Source organism: Arvicola amphibius, chromosome 9, assembly GCF_903992535.2.
Source record: "Arvicola amphibius chromosome 9, mArvAmp1.2, whole genome shotgun sequence".
Classification (NCBI taxonomy): Eukaryota; Metazoa; Chordata; class Mammalia; order Rodentia; family Cricetidae; genus Arvicola; species Arvicola amphibius.
This window is the reverse complement of record NC_052055.2, coordinates 100,744,956-100,763,460: the sequence shown is the minus strand read 5'-3', so window position 1 is coordinate 100,763,460 and position 18,505 is coordinate 100,744,956. Positions and strand designations below refer to the sequence as shown.

Sequence of the window (18,505 nt, the reverse complement as noted above, 5' to 3'; positions counted from 1 at the left end):
CCATCACTGCAGACTGAGTCATATAAACTCCGTGGAAACACAAACGGTCTCAAAGGATGCTTAGGGTCACCACAAGTGACTACCAGATAACCTTCTCATTTCTAGTCCAAGTCAATCTTTTTAAAAAGCCTTCCAGTCTCTCCGCTCTGGCTCTGTTAGCAAACGGAAATAATCCCTTTCTCCTAATACATTCCTAAGGTTCTGGGTATCTGTTGTCAGTCTTTTTTGATTATTACTTCAGCAATCAACTTGAACTGTTATTTTTTTTATTAATGATCTCATTCTGTCTGTAGACCGAACTTTGATATTCCAGAAACATTAACCATTCTTCCTCTCACTTCACACGTACTTTTCTAAAAGTGCCTGTAATAGAATCCCTGCCAAAAGGGTGTTTCACTGAGAGTGGTTTGTTTTTATTTAATTTATTACCAAACAAGTTTTATCCTAGAGAGCAGTTTGCCACCGACCATTATATAACATGCTTTGGAAATCAGATCTGGGACTGCAGACTTACATGAATCAGATCAATATAGCTCTCCAGTCCACTAGTCCTCAGAGCCAGATCCCACACATGGATGAAATTAAAGACACTACTGATGCTGTAATTACCAAAATTTACTGACTATAATGTCTAACTAGTAAATACAGCACTGAAGAATTAACAAATGGTTAATATTAATAGATTAATGGTTAATATTTATTACTGTAAAAAAGTTTAACTTATCAAAAAAAGTACAACTCCCAGGATAATTATGTTTTCCAACTCCATTCATTTTATAAATTTTCCCTTTAGTTTCTATCCTAGTAACCTTTCCGGCCTAAAAAGACCAACTAGTGTTCCTCACCCAATACCCAATGCTCAATTTCTAACATCGTCGAAAGCAAACATATCCGCTGGAGACATTGATTAGTGACCAAGCACTCGCTCAGCATTGATCAAGGGTCTGCTTTTGATTCCAAGCATCCCGGCAGTAAAAAGAAAAAGAAGGTGCACATATTATAAATTAAACACACACCAAAAACTCATTAAATTTAATTTTTAAAGGCATCTCACACATTCATCCCTAAATTCACAATTATTATTAGGTGATTGCCAAATTGAAATTTTTTTAAAGATTTATTTATTTATTATGTATACAACATTCCTTCCATGTATGCTTGCATGCCAGAAGAGGGCACTAGATCTCATTATAGAATGGCTGTGAGCCACCATGTGGTTGCTGGGAATTGAACTCAGGACCTCTGGAAGAGCAGTCAGTGCTCTTAACCTCTGAGCCATCTCTCCAGCCCCCAAACTGAAAATTTTAAGATAAAAAATAAGCAACACTAACCCTACATCTAAACATTTACAAAAATCTCTCAAATGTATTAAAAGACTCGAAATATTCTATTGGCTTACCTGGAGAGCTTAGAATTCTTCTTTTACATTTAGTCTGATCAAACTTGGAAAGCTCATGCTAGAGGGATAAAGAAAACACACTTAAACACTAAGAAATATTCCCTTAAGATATTTTTCCATCAATTACATGTTAATTACAAAGGTTAGCATGGAAAAGCCTAGGGGCCACCACACCCTAAGCAACATTAGCATCAGTAATTAGAGAAGCAAACATATACCTGTTGATTCATCAGAGTGGCCCACACACCATTCATGTCGTAGTCCTGCCAAAAATACAAAACCATATTGAAATAAAACCAGGACCCATCAGACAAACTCAAACTGGGAAGCATTCTATACACAACAGACTTCGGCCTCGTCAAAGCATTAGTGATGTAAGAAACTAAGTGTGGGTATCTGTTGTAGATCAAGGGCAAGAGAAACAACCAAACATCATGTTCAGACCCAGGTGGTATCTGCACCCAGAAAAACTTTCTACAAAAGGTCGTAATTGAGGTACTCAGTGAAATCTTCTTATGAACTATGCGTTATCCTGTATTTGTGTAGCAATACTAAATTTCCTGGAAAAGATCAATGAGGCTTTATGATTTTGAGAACATGCTTCACAGGAAAACCAAAATATGTGTTGCGACTGAATTAAGGTTATGTGAGGACAGAATGAATTTGTGGCATGGACATGAGAACACTGAGATATACTGATATTTCTCAAGAAGGGATTTTGGAAAAACAGCAAACGTGGAAAGAAACTCGGGAATGCCTGCGACCTTCCTCAATTTCTGGAGAACAGCGTGAATGATGTTCCCATACCTCAGATGTTTTTCTGAAGACAACATTGTTGAACTTTCTAAAACCTTGAATCTGCTAGGCTGTGAAGCAGGCTTCTCAGCTGAACTGTAAACTCCCACCTCTGTTATCAGAGATGTGATAATAAAAATAAGCCTCGTGGAAACTTCAGGGCTGCAAACGGTTTCCCGCTTCAGTTCTTCCAGCTTTCATCGGAGACGCGATCTAGCCAACCTCTCACAGAACACTAGCAAATTGCCAGAGTGGAGGGGTCCTGCAGCAAATGTGGCAAGACTCCCCTGGTGAACGGCGCATTCAAGGGAGGGCTACACGAATGCACATTGCCACAACTCCTAAGTTTGCAATTATTCGCTGTAAGCTTTCCCGAAAGAACTACGTCGTCTTCTACGCCGGCTGCACTCGGGTCCGGACCAGCAGGACCGAGGCCACAACCCCGTGCATCGCGGCGTTTCCCCGAGGGAGGACGCTCTCCGGCGAGCCGCTCGGAGGAGGGCGACCGGGGCCCTCCCGTAGCCGCCCGCCCGCCCGCCCGCCCGGCGGAGCTCATCACCGAAGCCTCCACTCCCCTCACCTCCATGGTGCAGTTTCCCGCGAGGCCGTAGCGGCTTTTGAGACGCTCCACTACCATGTCCTGCCCGGGTGGCTTGACCACCCTGCGCTCCATGGTGGGTCGCTGACCACGGTCACCCGGGGAACCGCGATCACAGGCGCGTCGGGGCGGGCCGTACGTCACGACGCCCGGCCCCGCCCCCGGGGGCGCTGGAAACCAGTGGGAAGAGGGGTGCGAGGAGGACGCACTGCAAGCCAATTCCTTTGTCCCTTCCAGATTCTAGTCAGCGTGTTCCCCGGGGCCTGGGGCCACGTGGGACACTGGGTAAAATGTTTACTGTGCATAGAACTTGCCTAAGCACACTCTCTTCATCAAAAGAAAAATCAGGACATGTCCGAACGCTAGGCACATGAACTGCAACTGCATTACCTTTTCAATTCCTTTGCCTGTTCCCATAAATTTGGGATAGGCATGGAAGGTTGAGGCAGGAAGCCAGCCTGGGCTACACGGTCATAATCAATTGGGACAGCTGCCTCAACTACATAGAGACATACCTCATGAAGTCAGAAAAACTTCCTGTAAACATGTAGTTTGGCTTCAAACAAAAACCTTTCCAAAGCACTACAACGCACACAGTCGGGATTCAACCTCATCATACAGGCTCGTACTTGCTCAGTTTCAGTTACTCTCTGGCACAATTCACACTGAGAAATTCTAGCAAGTGCTCATGTGGACCAGCACCCCTAAATTCCTTAATTACTTTTACTGCTGCAAAAGCCGATACTTCAGCAAGTAAACAGCAAACTTACTATTTAAAAAACTGCTTGAAGATCATATTTTGCTATAAAATACCATCTAAACTGTTTTGTTTTCTTTTGCCAGATTTTAATGAGCACAGAAAATCTAGCCAGTTGGAAAAGAAATAGCTATCGATGTGGTCACCATTATATCAAGTATCTTATAAAATACGTCAAGTGGTTTTTAAACTTCTTTGTTGGCGCTGGATAGCTCAGCCATTAAGAGCACTGACTGCTCTTACAGAGGACTTGGGTTCAAGTCCCAGCACCCAAAATGGTAACTGTACAGGTTGGAAACATGTTATTAATGCCAGTCCTGGGAAAGTTAGTTTAACACACCAATCCACCAAGTTTTTGAAAGATCTTTAATAACCCTAATAGTTTGAAAAAGCAAAACAAGTATAGAATACCTTAAAAAGCATTTGCAACTATGCATAGTGGGAACATGCCTGCAATCCTGGTGGAGGTAGTGAGATCAAGAGTTCAGGTCCAGCCTCAGTAACAAAGCAAGTTCAAAGTAATCCTGGACTACAGATGACTTTTTTTTTTTTTTTAAGACATTTCCGTCTACTTAGACTAAAATGACGGCATCAACTTCTCAGCTGAAGTTTCGGTACTTTTATGCAGTTTTCCAAAGAAGTCACTAAATGTGCACGGTTCCCTTTACAAGAACAACTTCAGGCAGGTTTACTTCATGTACCTGACCGTGGAATACATATTTTTTCACAGTGATGCTATCCCATAATTCATTACATAAGCCATAACCTTCCTTGCCCTCTTCTAATAGTGAACACAAGAAAACAGAAAGGACTCAATACTCAAAATTGGAAAATACAAAAGTTTTATGGTCTAACTAGATTCCTTTTAGTTCTACACCAAGTAGGCCCGTAAGAACATGCTCTTCCGCCAGGCGGTGGTGGTGCACGCCTTTAATCCCAGCAATCGGGAGGCAGAGGCAGGCGGATCTCTGAGTTCGAGGCCAGCCTGGTCTACAAGAGCTAGTTCCAGGACAGGCTCTAGAAACTACAGGGAAACCCTGTCTCGAAAAACAAAAAAACAAAAAAACAAAAAAAAAACCCAAAAAAACAAAAAAACAAACAAACAAACAAAAAGCTGTTCCTTTAACAGTTTGCCTATCTGACAGGAACAACATCCTAGTAACATTTTCAGTGTTTATCAGTTTGGATGCTGAAGTGTGAGCTCAGAGTGCTGGCCTTTAACAGATCTCACTCACATCAAGTCACAGAAGGAACAGACAACTGAGATGCACAGTAATGAATGTTTTAAATGTCATGGCTGTTATCAATTATCACTTTATTTCTGCTACAAAAATCACCAGAAAAAGGTACTGCAACAATCTAATATAAAGCAAATCTTTAACCAAACAACATGGTATAGATCTTTTAAAAATATTCATACTTTATCACAAGAACTAGAGAAAAATTCAATTCTATCATCAGGACCAAGCTGAAGTTTCTGAGGTAGTAGAGACAGGTAACAGAAAAGTGAATGGAAAGAAGGAAGAAAAAAGGAAGAAGGGAGAAGGATGGGGTGGGGGGATGATCAACTTACTTAAAATGTAAAAATTAATGTCTTCAAAAGGGAACTACGTATCTTATGAAAAGACAGATTTCTACTTAAAAGTTAATTTTTAACTATACAGGAGCATAAAAATTACAGAAGAGCACTTTGGTTAACTCAAATCTTCTGTGGCTCTATCCATTCATAAATGAGTCTATACATAAATGAGCACACGAATAGTTAAGATTACCATATATATATTTTAAATCTAAATAAAATTATCTGAGTTATGGTCCCCTTATTCAATGGTAAGTACCATGCAGGAAATCCAAATATCTTAACAGGAATTAAAATAAGACTGCATATATAATATTCCTTCAATAGTCTGGGAAGCTCTATTGCTTTTAACAAAATTAGTATTAGCCATTTCTAATACAGATGTCAGGAGTACATAAACACAAGTACACCTGAAATACACCAGTGTTTAAACTTTTATTTCATACCATGCAGGATCAATTATCACACATTAAAAAGTGACAACAGCTATAAGCTTACAATTTTACATTTATACATCAGAAATGTCTGTTTTCAAAAGATGAACATAATTACCATATTGTCTGTAACAATTAAGCATCAATTCAACTGTTACTATAGATAAAATGCACTGTGAAAATTATTTTATAGCTGTCCACATTCTGTGATACTAATTCTTCGACTAACAGACCCTTTAGGAGAACCAAACGACTCGATCTTTCTCACAGTATCCATGCCATCTTTAACAAACCCGAACACTACATGCTTAAAGTCCAAATGTTCAGCTTTCTTCAGTGTTATAAAGAACTGAGAATTGTTGGTATCCTGGCCTCGATTGGCCATGGATAACAAGCCTGGGCCGGTGTGTTTCACATTAAAATTTTCATCTTCAAATTTATCTCCATAAATGGACAGTCCTCCCGTTCCATCATGTTTGGTGATATCTCCCCCCTGGAAACAAAAGAATCTGTTAATACTGACTCACACATTAAAATATACAGAAATCATCATGACAGAGTGAATGACAAATGCCCTATTTAAAAATACATTTTGAAAACTAAGAAATACATGTTTTGTGGGGGGAAGTTTTTCCTACATTCCGTTTCTAGTAGGTAACAAACATTAAGAAATCTGAAGCCTTTCCATCTGAATGTTTGAAAAGGAGTAGAGTGTCAAGTACAAGCCAGCTATGGGATGGGAAAACTAAAAATTCCCAAGATGCGAATGGGGGCAAAAAGAAAAACCTGCTCAAGTTTCTAGTCTTAGCAGATTTAACCGTGATGTCTGTACAGTGACACTTACCTGGCAAACAAAGTCTGGAACTACTCGGTGAAAAATAGAGTTCTTGAAACCGAAGCCCTTCTCTCCAGTACATAATGCCCTGAAGTTCTCAGCAGTTTGAGGAACGATATTTGAAAATAATTCCATGATTATCCGTCCTAGAGGTTCACCATCCGCACAAACATCAAAGAACACCACAGGATTGGTCTCGTTTGACAATTCTGCTGCAAGGGACACTTGTCCATTTTGGAGTTTCAATATATTCTGTTGACATTCTTCAAATTTCTTCTTAAAACACTCAGTCATCTCCTTTGTTTTAAATCTCACTGCAAGTTGTTCTACTTTTGCTTCTCCATCTGTTAAGGGGAAAAATGGGGGAGAGAAGAGACTTTAATATCAAAGTAACTTACAAAGTATGTATATTTTATAGATTTCAGAAAAGTCAGTAAAATTAAAAGGTATTTGAAGGTAGTAACTCACCAGCATAATCTGAGGCAGTCCACACTAAAGCATTATTTGAAACATTTAAAGGTTTTAATTCCATGGCTTTGGTAATAACATGGTTTGCACACACTTTAAAAACCTGGTCTCTTCTCATTAGGATCCGATAATAATTCTTCATTGTATGCCAAAGAATCTTTATATCTCCAATACCTCTCTCCTTCCACTGACTGACTTCTCTATCCCATCTATAAAGTTTGGCTCTCTCTTTGAACAAAATTTCTTCATCTTCTTCTCCAGATTTCACTTCTACCTATGACAACAGATAAGAATTATATAAGCTACTATATAAACAGCTGTTTATAACAAACTTCATTGACCAACGCCAACAGGTTTCACAGTATCATAGTAACTAAGTCAGCACTGTAGACTAGTAATAATTTGACTTGGTTAAACAGTAAAGATGTGATTTATCATTAAATATCTTTCTATTTTATAGTATTTTACTTCTCTTTGTGAAATAAAATGCCCTTAAAGGTCAGAGGAGGTTTCAGAAGTGCTGGCTCTTGCCAAGCATGGCAGTATACACCAATAACCCCAACACTGGGGATGTGGAAGCAAGAGGATCAAGAATTCAAGGCAAGACTAGGTTAGATGAGATCAGAGGGAATGTGGTTTTTAGCATGGATGTGCAATAATCCTAGCACTCCAGAGCCTGAGAAGCAGGGAGATTACTATAGGTTTGAGGCCAGTCTGGGCTATACAGTGAATTATAGGCCAGGTAATGCTATATAACAATATGCTGTCTCAAAAACCAATGCTCCACCCTAAAGTGCTGATTCTCTCTCTTTCATTTTATGTACATAGTTCTTTACCCTGTATGTTATCTATGCACCGCATACATCCATTGCCCCTGAGGCCAGGAAAGGGCATCAGATCCCCTGGAAGCAGAGTTACATGCAGGTGTTAGCTACCATGTGGGTACTGGGATTTAACCACTAAGCCAATCTCTCCAAACCTTTTATTGTTTCTTTAAGTATGTTTTTTATTTTTAATTCTTTATTTGTGTGTGTCTGTATGTAGGTATGTGCGCACGGATGTAGGTGCCTATAAAGGCCAAAGGCATTGGAACACCTGGCAGCTGTGAGATGTATGGCATGGATGCTGGGACCCAACAGGACCATCATCCCTCCAGTCACAGCAATGCTGTGTGTGTGACAGTAATTACTGAGATTGAAAATGGACATGGAGACTGGTTAAGAGCACTGACTGCTCTTCCAGAGGACCCAGGTTCAATTCCCAGCACCCACATGGCAGCTAACTGTCTATAACTCCAAGATCTGACACCCTCACAGAGACATACAGGCAGGCAAAATACCAATGCACATAAAATAAAAGTTTAAAAAAATGGACATGGTAATTTCCCTAAAATAACATTTATCTCTATTTTGTGCCTAAAATTATTTTATGAAGACACACGATCTCTTAATGGCATAATAAAAATGCTTATGGCTCAGCAAGATGGCAAGTTAGTAAACATGCTTGTCACACAATCCTAACAATCTGACTTCAAACACTGGAAAGCTATTCTGCCCTCCAATGGCACCGTGGAATGGACATACCTGCTTGTACTCTCACATACTCACTGTGGTATGTGCACACCCACTTCCTCCCTCCTCTCCCACCCCACTCTCTAAACATACACAGACACACACACACAAAATAAAAAACTAAAAAGAAAAAACAAGAATATTTCTAAAACTGCACAAACAATTTAGGAAGCATCATTTACAAGAAAACTTCAGGGCAAAATTGAGCGTACACTTGACTGGTAATGTGATTGCTAATATGAGCAAGGCCCTGGATTAAATCCCCAGCACTACACATGAAAAATTCAAAACAATTTCTACTTAAAGGCTGGAAATCTGGACAGGAGATATAGCTCAGCAGTTAATAGCACCGGATGCTCTTCCAAAAGACCTGGGTTCAGTTCCCAGCAACCTTCTGGCATCTCACAGCCATCGGTAACTCCATCTGTATGTAACTCCAGTCCAAGGGGATATGACCTCTGCAAACACATGGCACACAGATATGCATGCATGCAAAAGACTCATACACATAAATAATAGTAATAATGTTTTGAAAGTCTGAAAATCTAATGTTTAACTGTTCTGGGAAGAAATGTAGATAGCAGTATTAAAAAGAAGAATCAACTCAGGGAAAATTTTTATACTTAGGTTACTAGTAAAATATTTACTTCTTGGCACTTACCTCTGGTAGTGAGACTATAGGTTCAAAATGAATATCCTCATTATGAACGACTTCTTCATCACTGCCGTCTTCGTCTTCACCACCTTTACTTGTTGACTGTGCACCAAACACAGCTGCTCCAGTATTTGCCCACTGGAAATTTTTATCTGATAAATAAATTTGGTAATTAAACTGTGAATTTTGACTTTTTTACATTTTGTAGATTACTTTCCAATTACTTCATTAGTATAGTTTTCAACAATGTCATAAACACACCTAATTGAGAAGTTTAAAGTACTAATATTCTGAAAAGTTCAACAGCTATGAAACACAACTGACTTCAGCAGATTTACAGGATAAAATACTATTTTTAAAAACTGCAGCCAGGTATTGTGGCACACACCTCTGATCCCAACACTCAGGAAGCAGAGGCAGGTGGGTCTCTCTGAGTTCAAGGCCAACGTAGTCACATAGAGTTCTAGCTTGCTAAGGAAACATAGTAAGGCCCAGTCTTAAAAAAAACAACTCAGCATAAGTAAAAACTATGAATTCTAATGTAAATACATATCAATCATCTAGAAGTTAAATGTTTTTCTATATGTAGCATGACCTGTGAAGTATATAAATACATGAACTAATTTTTAAATTGTACTATTTGTTTTCTTCTCCAAATATCTTAAACAATAATTTAAATGGTGCTATATTCACCCACATGGCAGCTCACAACTATTTGTATATAACTCCAATTCTAGAGGATTCGCCCCACAAGGGCACTGCATACATGTGGTGAAAATACATACATGTAAGCAAAAGACACACACAGAGAAAATAAATCATTTTTTGTTTTTTTTGGGGGTTTTTTTTGGTTGTTGTTGTTTGTTTGTTGTGGGTTTTTTTTTTTTTTTTTTTTTTTTGGAGGCAGGGTTTCTTTGTCTGATAGCCCTGGAACTCACTTTGTAGACCAGGCTGGCCTGGAACTCAAGAGATCCACCTGCCTCTGCCTCCACAGTGATGGGATTAAATGTGTGCACCATCACATCCGGCAAATAAATCTTAAAAAATAAATACCAGTGATAAATAAGAATACTAATGTATAACTTAGTCTAGCACAATAAATTAGCACAACCCTAATGCAGAGATCCAATTTGTCTTAAAAATATATAATCACAAATCCTGAAATACTAACAATCAAATTTAAGAACACAAACATTTAAAGAACAGTGCTGTCTAAATTGGGGTTGTCCCAAAACTGAATAACATACCTGTATATGAAGAAAGGAAGGGCTAATAGCACTGATTTAAATTAGAGAAAATCCTTATAGCTATTATCAACGAGAACAGTAAGCAAACCAAGGACAAGACCACTGCACTGACAATCACAACATGGAAAGGACTCCTTTGTCAATCACGCTTGGCTGATGCGATCATTAATATCCTTCTTCTTCATCTTACCTTTAGGACCAAAAGCAAAGTCCCCAGAATTACTTGAAGCCAAGTCTGCAAATGATAGTCCTGTACCACTTCCAAATCCAAACAGAACAGTTTTGCTTTCCCCTGGCAAAAAGAAAAGAACAATTTCCTATTTAATACACACATCAAAACCTTATGCAGGACCCAGAAGGAACAGGCGTCTCTCTATTCCAGGTGAGAGGAGGGGATGTTATAAACTACATTTCTAAAACTTAGTATTTATTCTTCTAAAATACCTTTAAATTCAAGCCAAATTTTTGGGTTGGTTTCTTTTTTGTTTGTTTGGTTTGGTTTGGTTTTTGGTATTTTGAGACAAGGTTTCTCTGTAGCTTTGGAGCCTTCCCGGAACTCGCTCTAGAACAGGCTAATCTTGAACTCACAGACAACTGCCTGCGTCTCATTGTATGTTACAAAATACATTCAATTTCAAGCTTATTTAGTAACATTATTAAGTTTACAGATTCTAGTCCTAACACAAATTCTAAACCAAATTCACTTCAAAAACCACAGAGCTGTAGGGCTGTCCGTACGTACTAAGCTATGTTGTGGGACTAATTTCAGCTTTGTCAAGTTTCTTCCACCTTCAGACAAGCAAAGGCAAGATCTTTAAAGAAATCTGTACCAAACATTTTTTAAACATTTATTATTTGTAATTATGTGTTTATATGTGTCTGTATGGGGGTAGATGGTCATCACTGCAGGCCCCCAAAGAAGTCAGAATGAAGATACTGGATCCTTTGAGCTGGAGTTATGGGTGAGCTGCCTACCATGGGTTCTGGGAACTGAACTCAAATCCTCTGCAAGAGCAGTAGGCACTTGACCTAATTTTTGCATTGTCTTTACTATAAATATGCTCATATGTTTGCTCATCCGAAGTTTGGAGGCTTTGTCTGAATTCCACCAATGCACAGTTTCATGATCTGTAAAATTGTTTTGGCCTACTTAATTTTGTCTGAAAATGTAGAGGTTTTGGTTATGAAGTTACATTTTTGTCCCAGTATATTAAGAATCTAAAGTGTCCATAAATGTACTATTGGTGACCTCCTAAGTTGGGACTACTTCTGGAAAAATCCAAAAACAGGTAATACAGATAATGTCCATATATAAAGAAATACAATTCACAAAGACATTTCTTCCAACTTAGAAAAACTGAGGCACATAGTAATATAAGGAGTAATTACTGCAATTGACATATTAGGACTTTTGAGGCTTGTACATATTATAGTATCATAAAAATTTAAAGCTCCTACTGTAATAATTTATAACTAAAAGCATTGTGAATATGTTCAAGTAACACTAATATAACTCAAGAATAGTCAAGTAAAAACATCACATAACACCAAGAAGATGACCATAAAAGCAAATCATTCTCTTCTATGCAGACAGGTCAATCAGCATGCTTTGTATTCCCTAACAGCTTAAAATCAAAGGATAGGCTGGGAATGAGAGTGTACACCTTTAATCCTAGCACTTGGGAGGTAAAGGAAGGAGGATCTCTGTGAGGTTAAGGCCATCCTGGTCTATATAGTGAGTTCCAGGTCACTCAGGGCTATACAAAGCCTCCATTTTTAAAAACAAATAATAACTTAAATAAATAAACCAAATGATAAAATGTTATTTACTGTTTTGTTTATAGAAAAGGCAGTATGAAGCCGGGCGGCGGTGACGCACGCCTTTAATCCCAGCACTCGGGAGGCAGAGGCAGGCGGATCTCTGTGAGTTCGAGACCAGCCTGGTCTACAAGAGCTAGTTCCAGGACAGGCTCCAAAGCTGCAGAGAAACCCTGTCTCGAAAAACCAAAAAAAAAAAAAAAAAGAAAAGGCAGTATGACTTGTATGATTTCTGTGACAAAAACATTATGCTCCTATATTCACCTTAAGCATTTTTACCTAAGTTCTTAGAATCTTATCTAGCTTTAAAAGTCTATTTTCTCAAACATTCAGACAGTATTTTATAAATTGCACAGTATAAACACACGACCAACTTTTACCTTGGCTTGAGACTTCCGTGTCAGTTTCTTTTCTAGTACACAAATCCACAGGCTTGTCCACAGTCCCAGAAACAGGGGACGAGCTACCAGATTTGGTGTTAGACTCAGGTTCTTCAGACTTACACACAAAAGAATTTATTACTTCAGTCTCGCCTGTATGTTCTTTATCAAATGTATCAGTTACTTTCTCATTCTGGGATTTCTGCAAAGAAAAAAGAATAAAACCCTATATTATCAAATCATTTCCTCCTCCCCTCAAAACAAAAAGAAATAGAAAAATAGTGAGTAGTTTCTTACTTAATTAAAAATAGTGAGTAGCTCCTTACGTTTGCTGTGTTTTACACAGGAGCCACTGAGAACGCAGCAAACTAACAGTGACGAGAACTTGAGACAGAAGACTAAACTCAACAATGAACGTAGATCACACCTCACGGATTAAAGGAATGTCAAAAGTTATAATAAACATTAGAAAAAGATTATTCAATCAGGGTTGTTTTAATATAAAAACCACTACAGGTTGGGGATTTATCTTGGTAGTAGAGCCTGGGTTTGGTACCATGGAAAAGGAGTACACACAGGACATTAAAAGAATGATGCTCCGGGTTTAGGAAGAGGATGAAAAGTTGGAGGGATGGGAGCAAGACAATAAATAAAAGGTTAAAAAAGTATATATCTCACACATACACAAAAAAGGTTATATCTTTATCACACAAAGCAGATTGAGGAAAGTTACAAGTGCTAAAGAAGTGTGATCAAGATGGAAGATCAATGTACCCTCCTAGAAAGGCAGGGTAAGAACCATCTTCATCATTTTTCTCTGTAAAAATAATAAAAAACACAAAGAAAGACAACCAAAATGAACTCTTTCATGTACTAATATATTTTTTCATCTACTCTGGAAATTAAATAACCACAACTTCCCAAGTGGTTTTTCTTCTGTGAACTGAATTAGGGGAAGGGATGGTTCTGTAGCACTGACCTCCTCTCATGCCCTTTCCTGTCTACCCAACTTCCCCAGTCTCAGTTCTGCACGAGCCAGACAAGCATGGAAAAGATGAATGTTTGTCAAGCGTTTGGACACTGACAGAGGAAAGGGGGCGATTGACAGAGCATAATTTTTCTAAAGCAACTAAATCATTCTATAGGAGATTATTCATTAGATATTTGTAATAATTAATAAAAACAACACATGGAGCAATATAAATGTACTCATAGATCATAACTGAATTAAGTTACAAATCACTAATAGAATGCTATGCACAAAGTCATCATTTTTAAATGGCATACAAACTGTCTAATGCATGGGTCAAGAAAAATTGCAAGAAAGCATTCTGACCCGAAAAGAAATGACAACAGCACATATGAAAACGTATATAGCTTAATAGTGCTTAAGGTATACATTATCTGTAGAAACAATGAATGGGCTCTGAAATCTGTACTTAACCTCCCACATTTGAGAAAAAGACAAGGAGCAAAGTAAACCCAAGGCAAGAAAGAAATAATAAAGAGCAGAAATCAAAGAAATTCAACAAGGGGAAGAAATGAAGCCAAAAATCTATTTACACTGTTTGGAGAGGGGGCCAAGGACCATCAAAAAAGAAAAAAGAAAAAAAAAAAGATAAAGAGCAGGAATGGGGAGAGAGCAACATAACAAAACAGAAAACAAGACAAACTCATGAGACTGATCATAAAGAAAACAGCAAAGTAGGTGGTATTTCAGTGAACCAACAAGTATTAAGAGACTGATAATGGACACCTGTGATCCCAGCACTCTAAAGATGAGATAAAAAGACCCCAGGAAGGTCAAAGTAGGCCTGTACTACAGTGTGAGGTCCTGTCTCCAATACCAAAATTGATTAATAAAAGCTTATTCTACAAATCTACAAATTTAAATTTGAGAATTAGACTCATTGGACACAATTAGAACTCATTCAGTAATAAAGAGACAAATAATCTAACAGACATTCCAAATAAACCTTCAATTAATTGGTTTCAAGATCTTAAAAAAAACCCAGTTCCAGTCGGGCAGTGGTGGCACACACCTTTAATCCCAGCACTCAGGAGGCAGAAGTAGGCAGATCTCTGTGAGTTCGAGGCCAGCCTGGTCTATAAGAGCTAGTTCCAGGACAGGCTCCAAAGTTACAGAGAGAAAGAGAAACCCTGTCTCGAAAAACCAAAATACAAAACAAAACAAAAACAAAAAACACAGTTCCTTTAGTTAGAACTTTGAAAATCTTTTTCAGAAAATAGCCACAGAGAAAGTATTTTTCATTCTGTTTATACTACCATTGACTTTTTTTTTTTTTTAAAGGTGGGATTCATTATGTTGCCCTGACTGACCTGGAATTCAGAGCTATACCTACTTCTACCTGGAATTGAAGGTGTGGGACACCACTACAAGCCCAGTATTAAGTTTTAATTTTTACTTATATGTGTGAGAGAGATTATAGAAGAGGGTACTGGGCCCCATGGTGGTGGTGTGTCAGCTGACTGACATGGGTGGGTGCATTCATTTAACTATCCAGGCCTAATACTAATTTTTATATGGAAGTTCAAGTTAATTCCAGAAAACTACTCAACAGTATTACTGAGGAACATACATTTTATAAGTAGCAATAAAATTTACGCAAACAGGAAGTAAATGATACAAACTGTACTATACCATAACCAAGTGAAGTCTTTCCTAGGAATACAGAGCCATCTACAAGCTGGATGAAAATATCTGTATCACTTCAGCAAAGAAGACGGCACACCATTATTATTCCCTCGGGGTTAAAAACTCTTACTCAGCAATTTTGGACTACTCAGCCCTAAATAGGATGTCTCTATAAAATTCCTTCTCTAAGGGCTCAGGGAACCCTGTAGGAAGCAGAAAAAGTGTAAGAGTCAGAGAGGTTTAGGACGCCAAGAAAACAAGGCTCTCTAAAGGAACGTGATCAGCACACATATGAACTCAGAGATTGAGGCAGCACACAGAAAGCCTGCACAGTTCTAATTCGGCTTCCAGTCTAGGGCTTTGATGGGATTCCTGAGTGTGTGAACAAGTAGGTCTTTATTGCTGGTGCCGTCTCTAGAGCTCTTTTCCTTCTGTTTGTTTTGTCCAATTCTGATGTGTTACTTTTTGTTTTATCTTATTACGTTTTATTTTATTACTATACCTTAAAAGCCTGTTTGTTTTCTAATGAGAGACAGAAAGCAAGTGGGTCGAGATAGGAGGTGAGTGGAGAAGTGGTGGAGGTGGGGGGTGGGAATGGTAAAAAAGGGAAAATGGCAATCAAGATATATTATGTGAAAAAAAATATTTACTTTCAAGAAAAGAAAAAAGAGAAAAAAACTCATATTAGCTATAACTTAACTACTAAGAAATTTTAAACCAATTTGTCTATATCTACAAAGAATCTTGGTGATGTTTTAACAGATACAATATTAAGCCTGTAGTTTAATCTGGGTTTGATACCCTAGTGATTTTGAGTATTCTCATTCATGAATAGTAACATGGCTCTATGTTTATGTAATCGAACACGTATGCTTGCCAAGGCCAATTATAACCATTTGATACTAAGATTTTAAAATGTACTCCATCTACAGAGGCAAGAGACCTGAAAGAACAAAGCAGACAGTCTGACCTGAGCTTCATGAACCTTTTGAAGCTCTGACTGAAAATCCTCCCCATTGCCATTGTCCTCATCTGTATCACTGCAGACTCCGCAGAAAAACGTAGGTGGGAGCTTCAAAGTGTCTGCCTTTGCTCTCTCTTCAACTGTTGGCTTCTTTTCCCAAACTATAACACATTCTCTGTCATTATCTGGAAAAGCCATACAATACAAGCAAAGACACAATCAGAAATCCAGTGCGACTGCCTGTCTACAGGTTTTCAAAGCAATTTAAAGACTTCAATAGCATGACTATGAATGCTCATGAAGCCAGCCCGTGGCCACGTATTATTTTTTAAATATTTTAAATGAGCACTAATTTAATAATAAATAAAACTGGCAATTACAAATATTATAAGACTAAGAGGTACCTTTAAAATATAGGACATCAAAATTATATAAACATACCTGCTAAATTTTCTTCCAACGGTCTGTATTTTTCTAAGTCATCCAGATAGAGTTTTCCATTAAGTTTCTTGACAGCCATTTCAAAATCTTCATCTTCAAATGCAATTCATTATATTGAGTAAGAGAACTTTAGTAGGTACAAGGTTTTCCTAGCCACAAACCTAGACATGATCTTCACACTTTCTTTCACTCTATATTCACAAAGCACTCAGCTTTGCCAATCAGAGACTTTCACCTCCTACCTGTTTGAGTTTCCAGTGCTCCCCTCACCTTATCATTGCAGTACAGCTCCCAACCCTAGTCACCCAACCCCAGTCACCCGGCCCCACAATGTAACATTCTATGACTGCCCTAATAACCTCACTGAACTTTGAGGGTGTTTGCTGTCTCCCTCTTTTACTTTGAATACTTCTGGATTATGACTATTTCCAATTTCCTCAAAACATCTGCCTGGCATCCAATAACCATTTTTTAAAGGGCTTCTTTAATGAATGCCATTCTTCTGATTATTCCACCCACTGAGTATTTTATAATCATGGAGTAAATACCTACCTCTAAGGATAGTAATTGAAGTTCTAAAACTCTGCTTACATTTTCTGTCTTTATTGAGAGGAGGTCTCACTCTATAACCCACACTAGCCTGAAACTCCCCATGAATGGAAAAAATCAGCTATCCGACCTGAGCCTATCAAGTGCTAGGATTGCAGGCATTGCCATGTCTGGCAAAAAGTCAGGTTCTAAATAATTAAACTATACTCCTAATTCCTAAAGTCACCAGGAGTCATTTTCAGTTAATGAAAGACTTACCATCCTCCTCCTCTTCACTAACATAATCTGGCCTGTTCTTATAACAAAAGAAAGTTGGAGGAAGCAGAAGTTTGTCTGCAAGGGCTCTTTGCTCAGGAGTGGGAGTGAGTTCATACACAATGAGAACATCGGTATCTGAAGGAGGATCTGCAGGTTTATTCTTCTCTTGTGCTGTAACCAAGTCAAAACAACTGATAAGTCACAGTAATCATACTAATAAAAATTAAAAAAAAAACCATGAAACCTATCTATAGGTTAAAAACAGCACAGTGATAAAATAAAAACACATTTGGAACAAATCGAGTGAATTAGATCATGAATTAGAATTAGGAGTCTGGTTTAGTGTTCTATTAAAAACTCTTAGAGAATACAAAAGTTTTTAAAATTCTTTTACTCGTCATTAGAAACTACAATTTCTATAATACAAAAAGTATACACTAAACAGTAATTCAGCAAAGTATCCATGCATTTACAACTGAAAAGAAGTACCTCCAGGATTATCTGACATAAAATTAGTATGCCCCAGAGCCAACCTGCATTAGTTCTCTAAGTTCCTACAAAGAAAGCAAACAACTTCTAACTTCTAACAAAGGATGGCAGGTGATAGCATGTATCCATTCCGTGCATATTTCCAAGTGTAGAATTAGATAAAAATTAAACAATCATTCTACAGTCATACTTTATATATCAAGACAATTTCTGTGACTAAAAACACCCCATTCCACTCCCACCTGATGAAAGGTCAAAAATTTGGAGAGGAAAAAGGAAGATGAAGTCTGTTCTGATATATTAAGAATCTCTAGCTTGTAGGAAATGATAAACCAGCGCCTTAAAATAGTCATGAAATATGCATGTACCAGCTACTATGAGAAAACATTCTCCAAAGCCACCATGTCCAATATGGTAGTCTACCCACATGTGGCTTCCCAACACTTGAAAGGTGATTAAACTAAACTAACATGTGCTAGAGGTATGAGCGTGCACACTGGACTCTAAAGGCTTGGCATAAAAAAGAATATAAAATATCTTCACTTTCTTTTAAATCCTTATTAAAACCTGATATATTTTGTACATATATTAAATTGAATAGATCACTTTTTG

General features: G+C 38.0%; 2 protein-coding genes across 3 annotated transcripts in view; both read right to left on the bottom strand.

The window, feature by feature from the left end:
* Positions 1-2,897, bottom strand: part of Ccdc138 (coiled-coil domain containing 138) — a 53,160-nt gene extending 50,263 nt beyond the window's left edge. For both annotated transcript variants that reach the window (XM_038342941.1, XM_038342942.1), the window contains exons 1-3: positions 2,775-2,897; positions 1,618-1,662; positions 1,400-1,457 (exon numbers count right to left, since the gene is read on the bottom strand). In XM_038342941.1, the coding sequence (XP_038198869.1) occupies positions 1,400-1,457; positions 1,618-1,662; positions 2,775-2,867 (196 nt within the window). In that variant the 5' untranslated portion in view covers positions 2,868-2,897. The remainder of the gene's footprint in view (positions 1-1,399; positions 1,458-1,617; positions 1,663-2,774) is intronic.
* A 1,950-nt stretch (positions 2,898-4,847) lies between these two features.
* Ranbp2 (RAN binding protein 2) overlaps positions 4,848-18,505 on the bottom strand; it is a 56,388-nt gene continuing 42,730 nt past the window's right edge. Inside the window, exons 21-29 of the mRNA XM_038341291.2 lie at positions 17,405-17,575; positions 16,598-16,690; positions 16,163-16,341; positions 12,537-12,738; positions 10,529-10,630; positions 9,098-9,243; positions 6,866-7,139; positions 6,407-6,741; positions 4,848-6,055 (exon numbers count right to left, since the gene is read on the bottom strand). Of these exons, the coding sequence (XP_038197219.1) occupies positions 5,750-6,055; positions 6,407-6,741; positions 6,866-7,139; positions 9,098-9,243; positions 10,529-10,630; positions 12,537-12,738; positions 16,163-16,341; positions 16,598-16,690; positions 17,405-17,575 (1,808 nt within the window). The 3' untranslated portion in view covers positions 4,848-5,749. The remainder of the gene's footprint in view (positions 6,056-6,406; positions 6,742-6,865; positions 7,140-9,097; positions 9,244-10,528; positions 10,631-12,536; positions 12,739-16,162; positions 16,342-16,597; positions 16,691-17,404; positions 17,576-18,505) is intronic.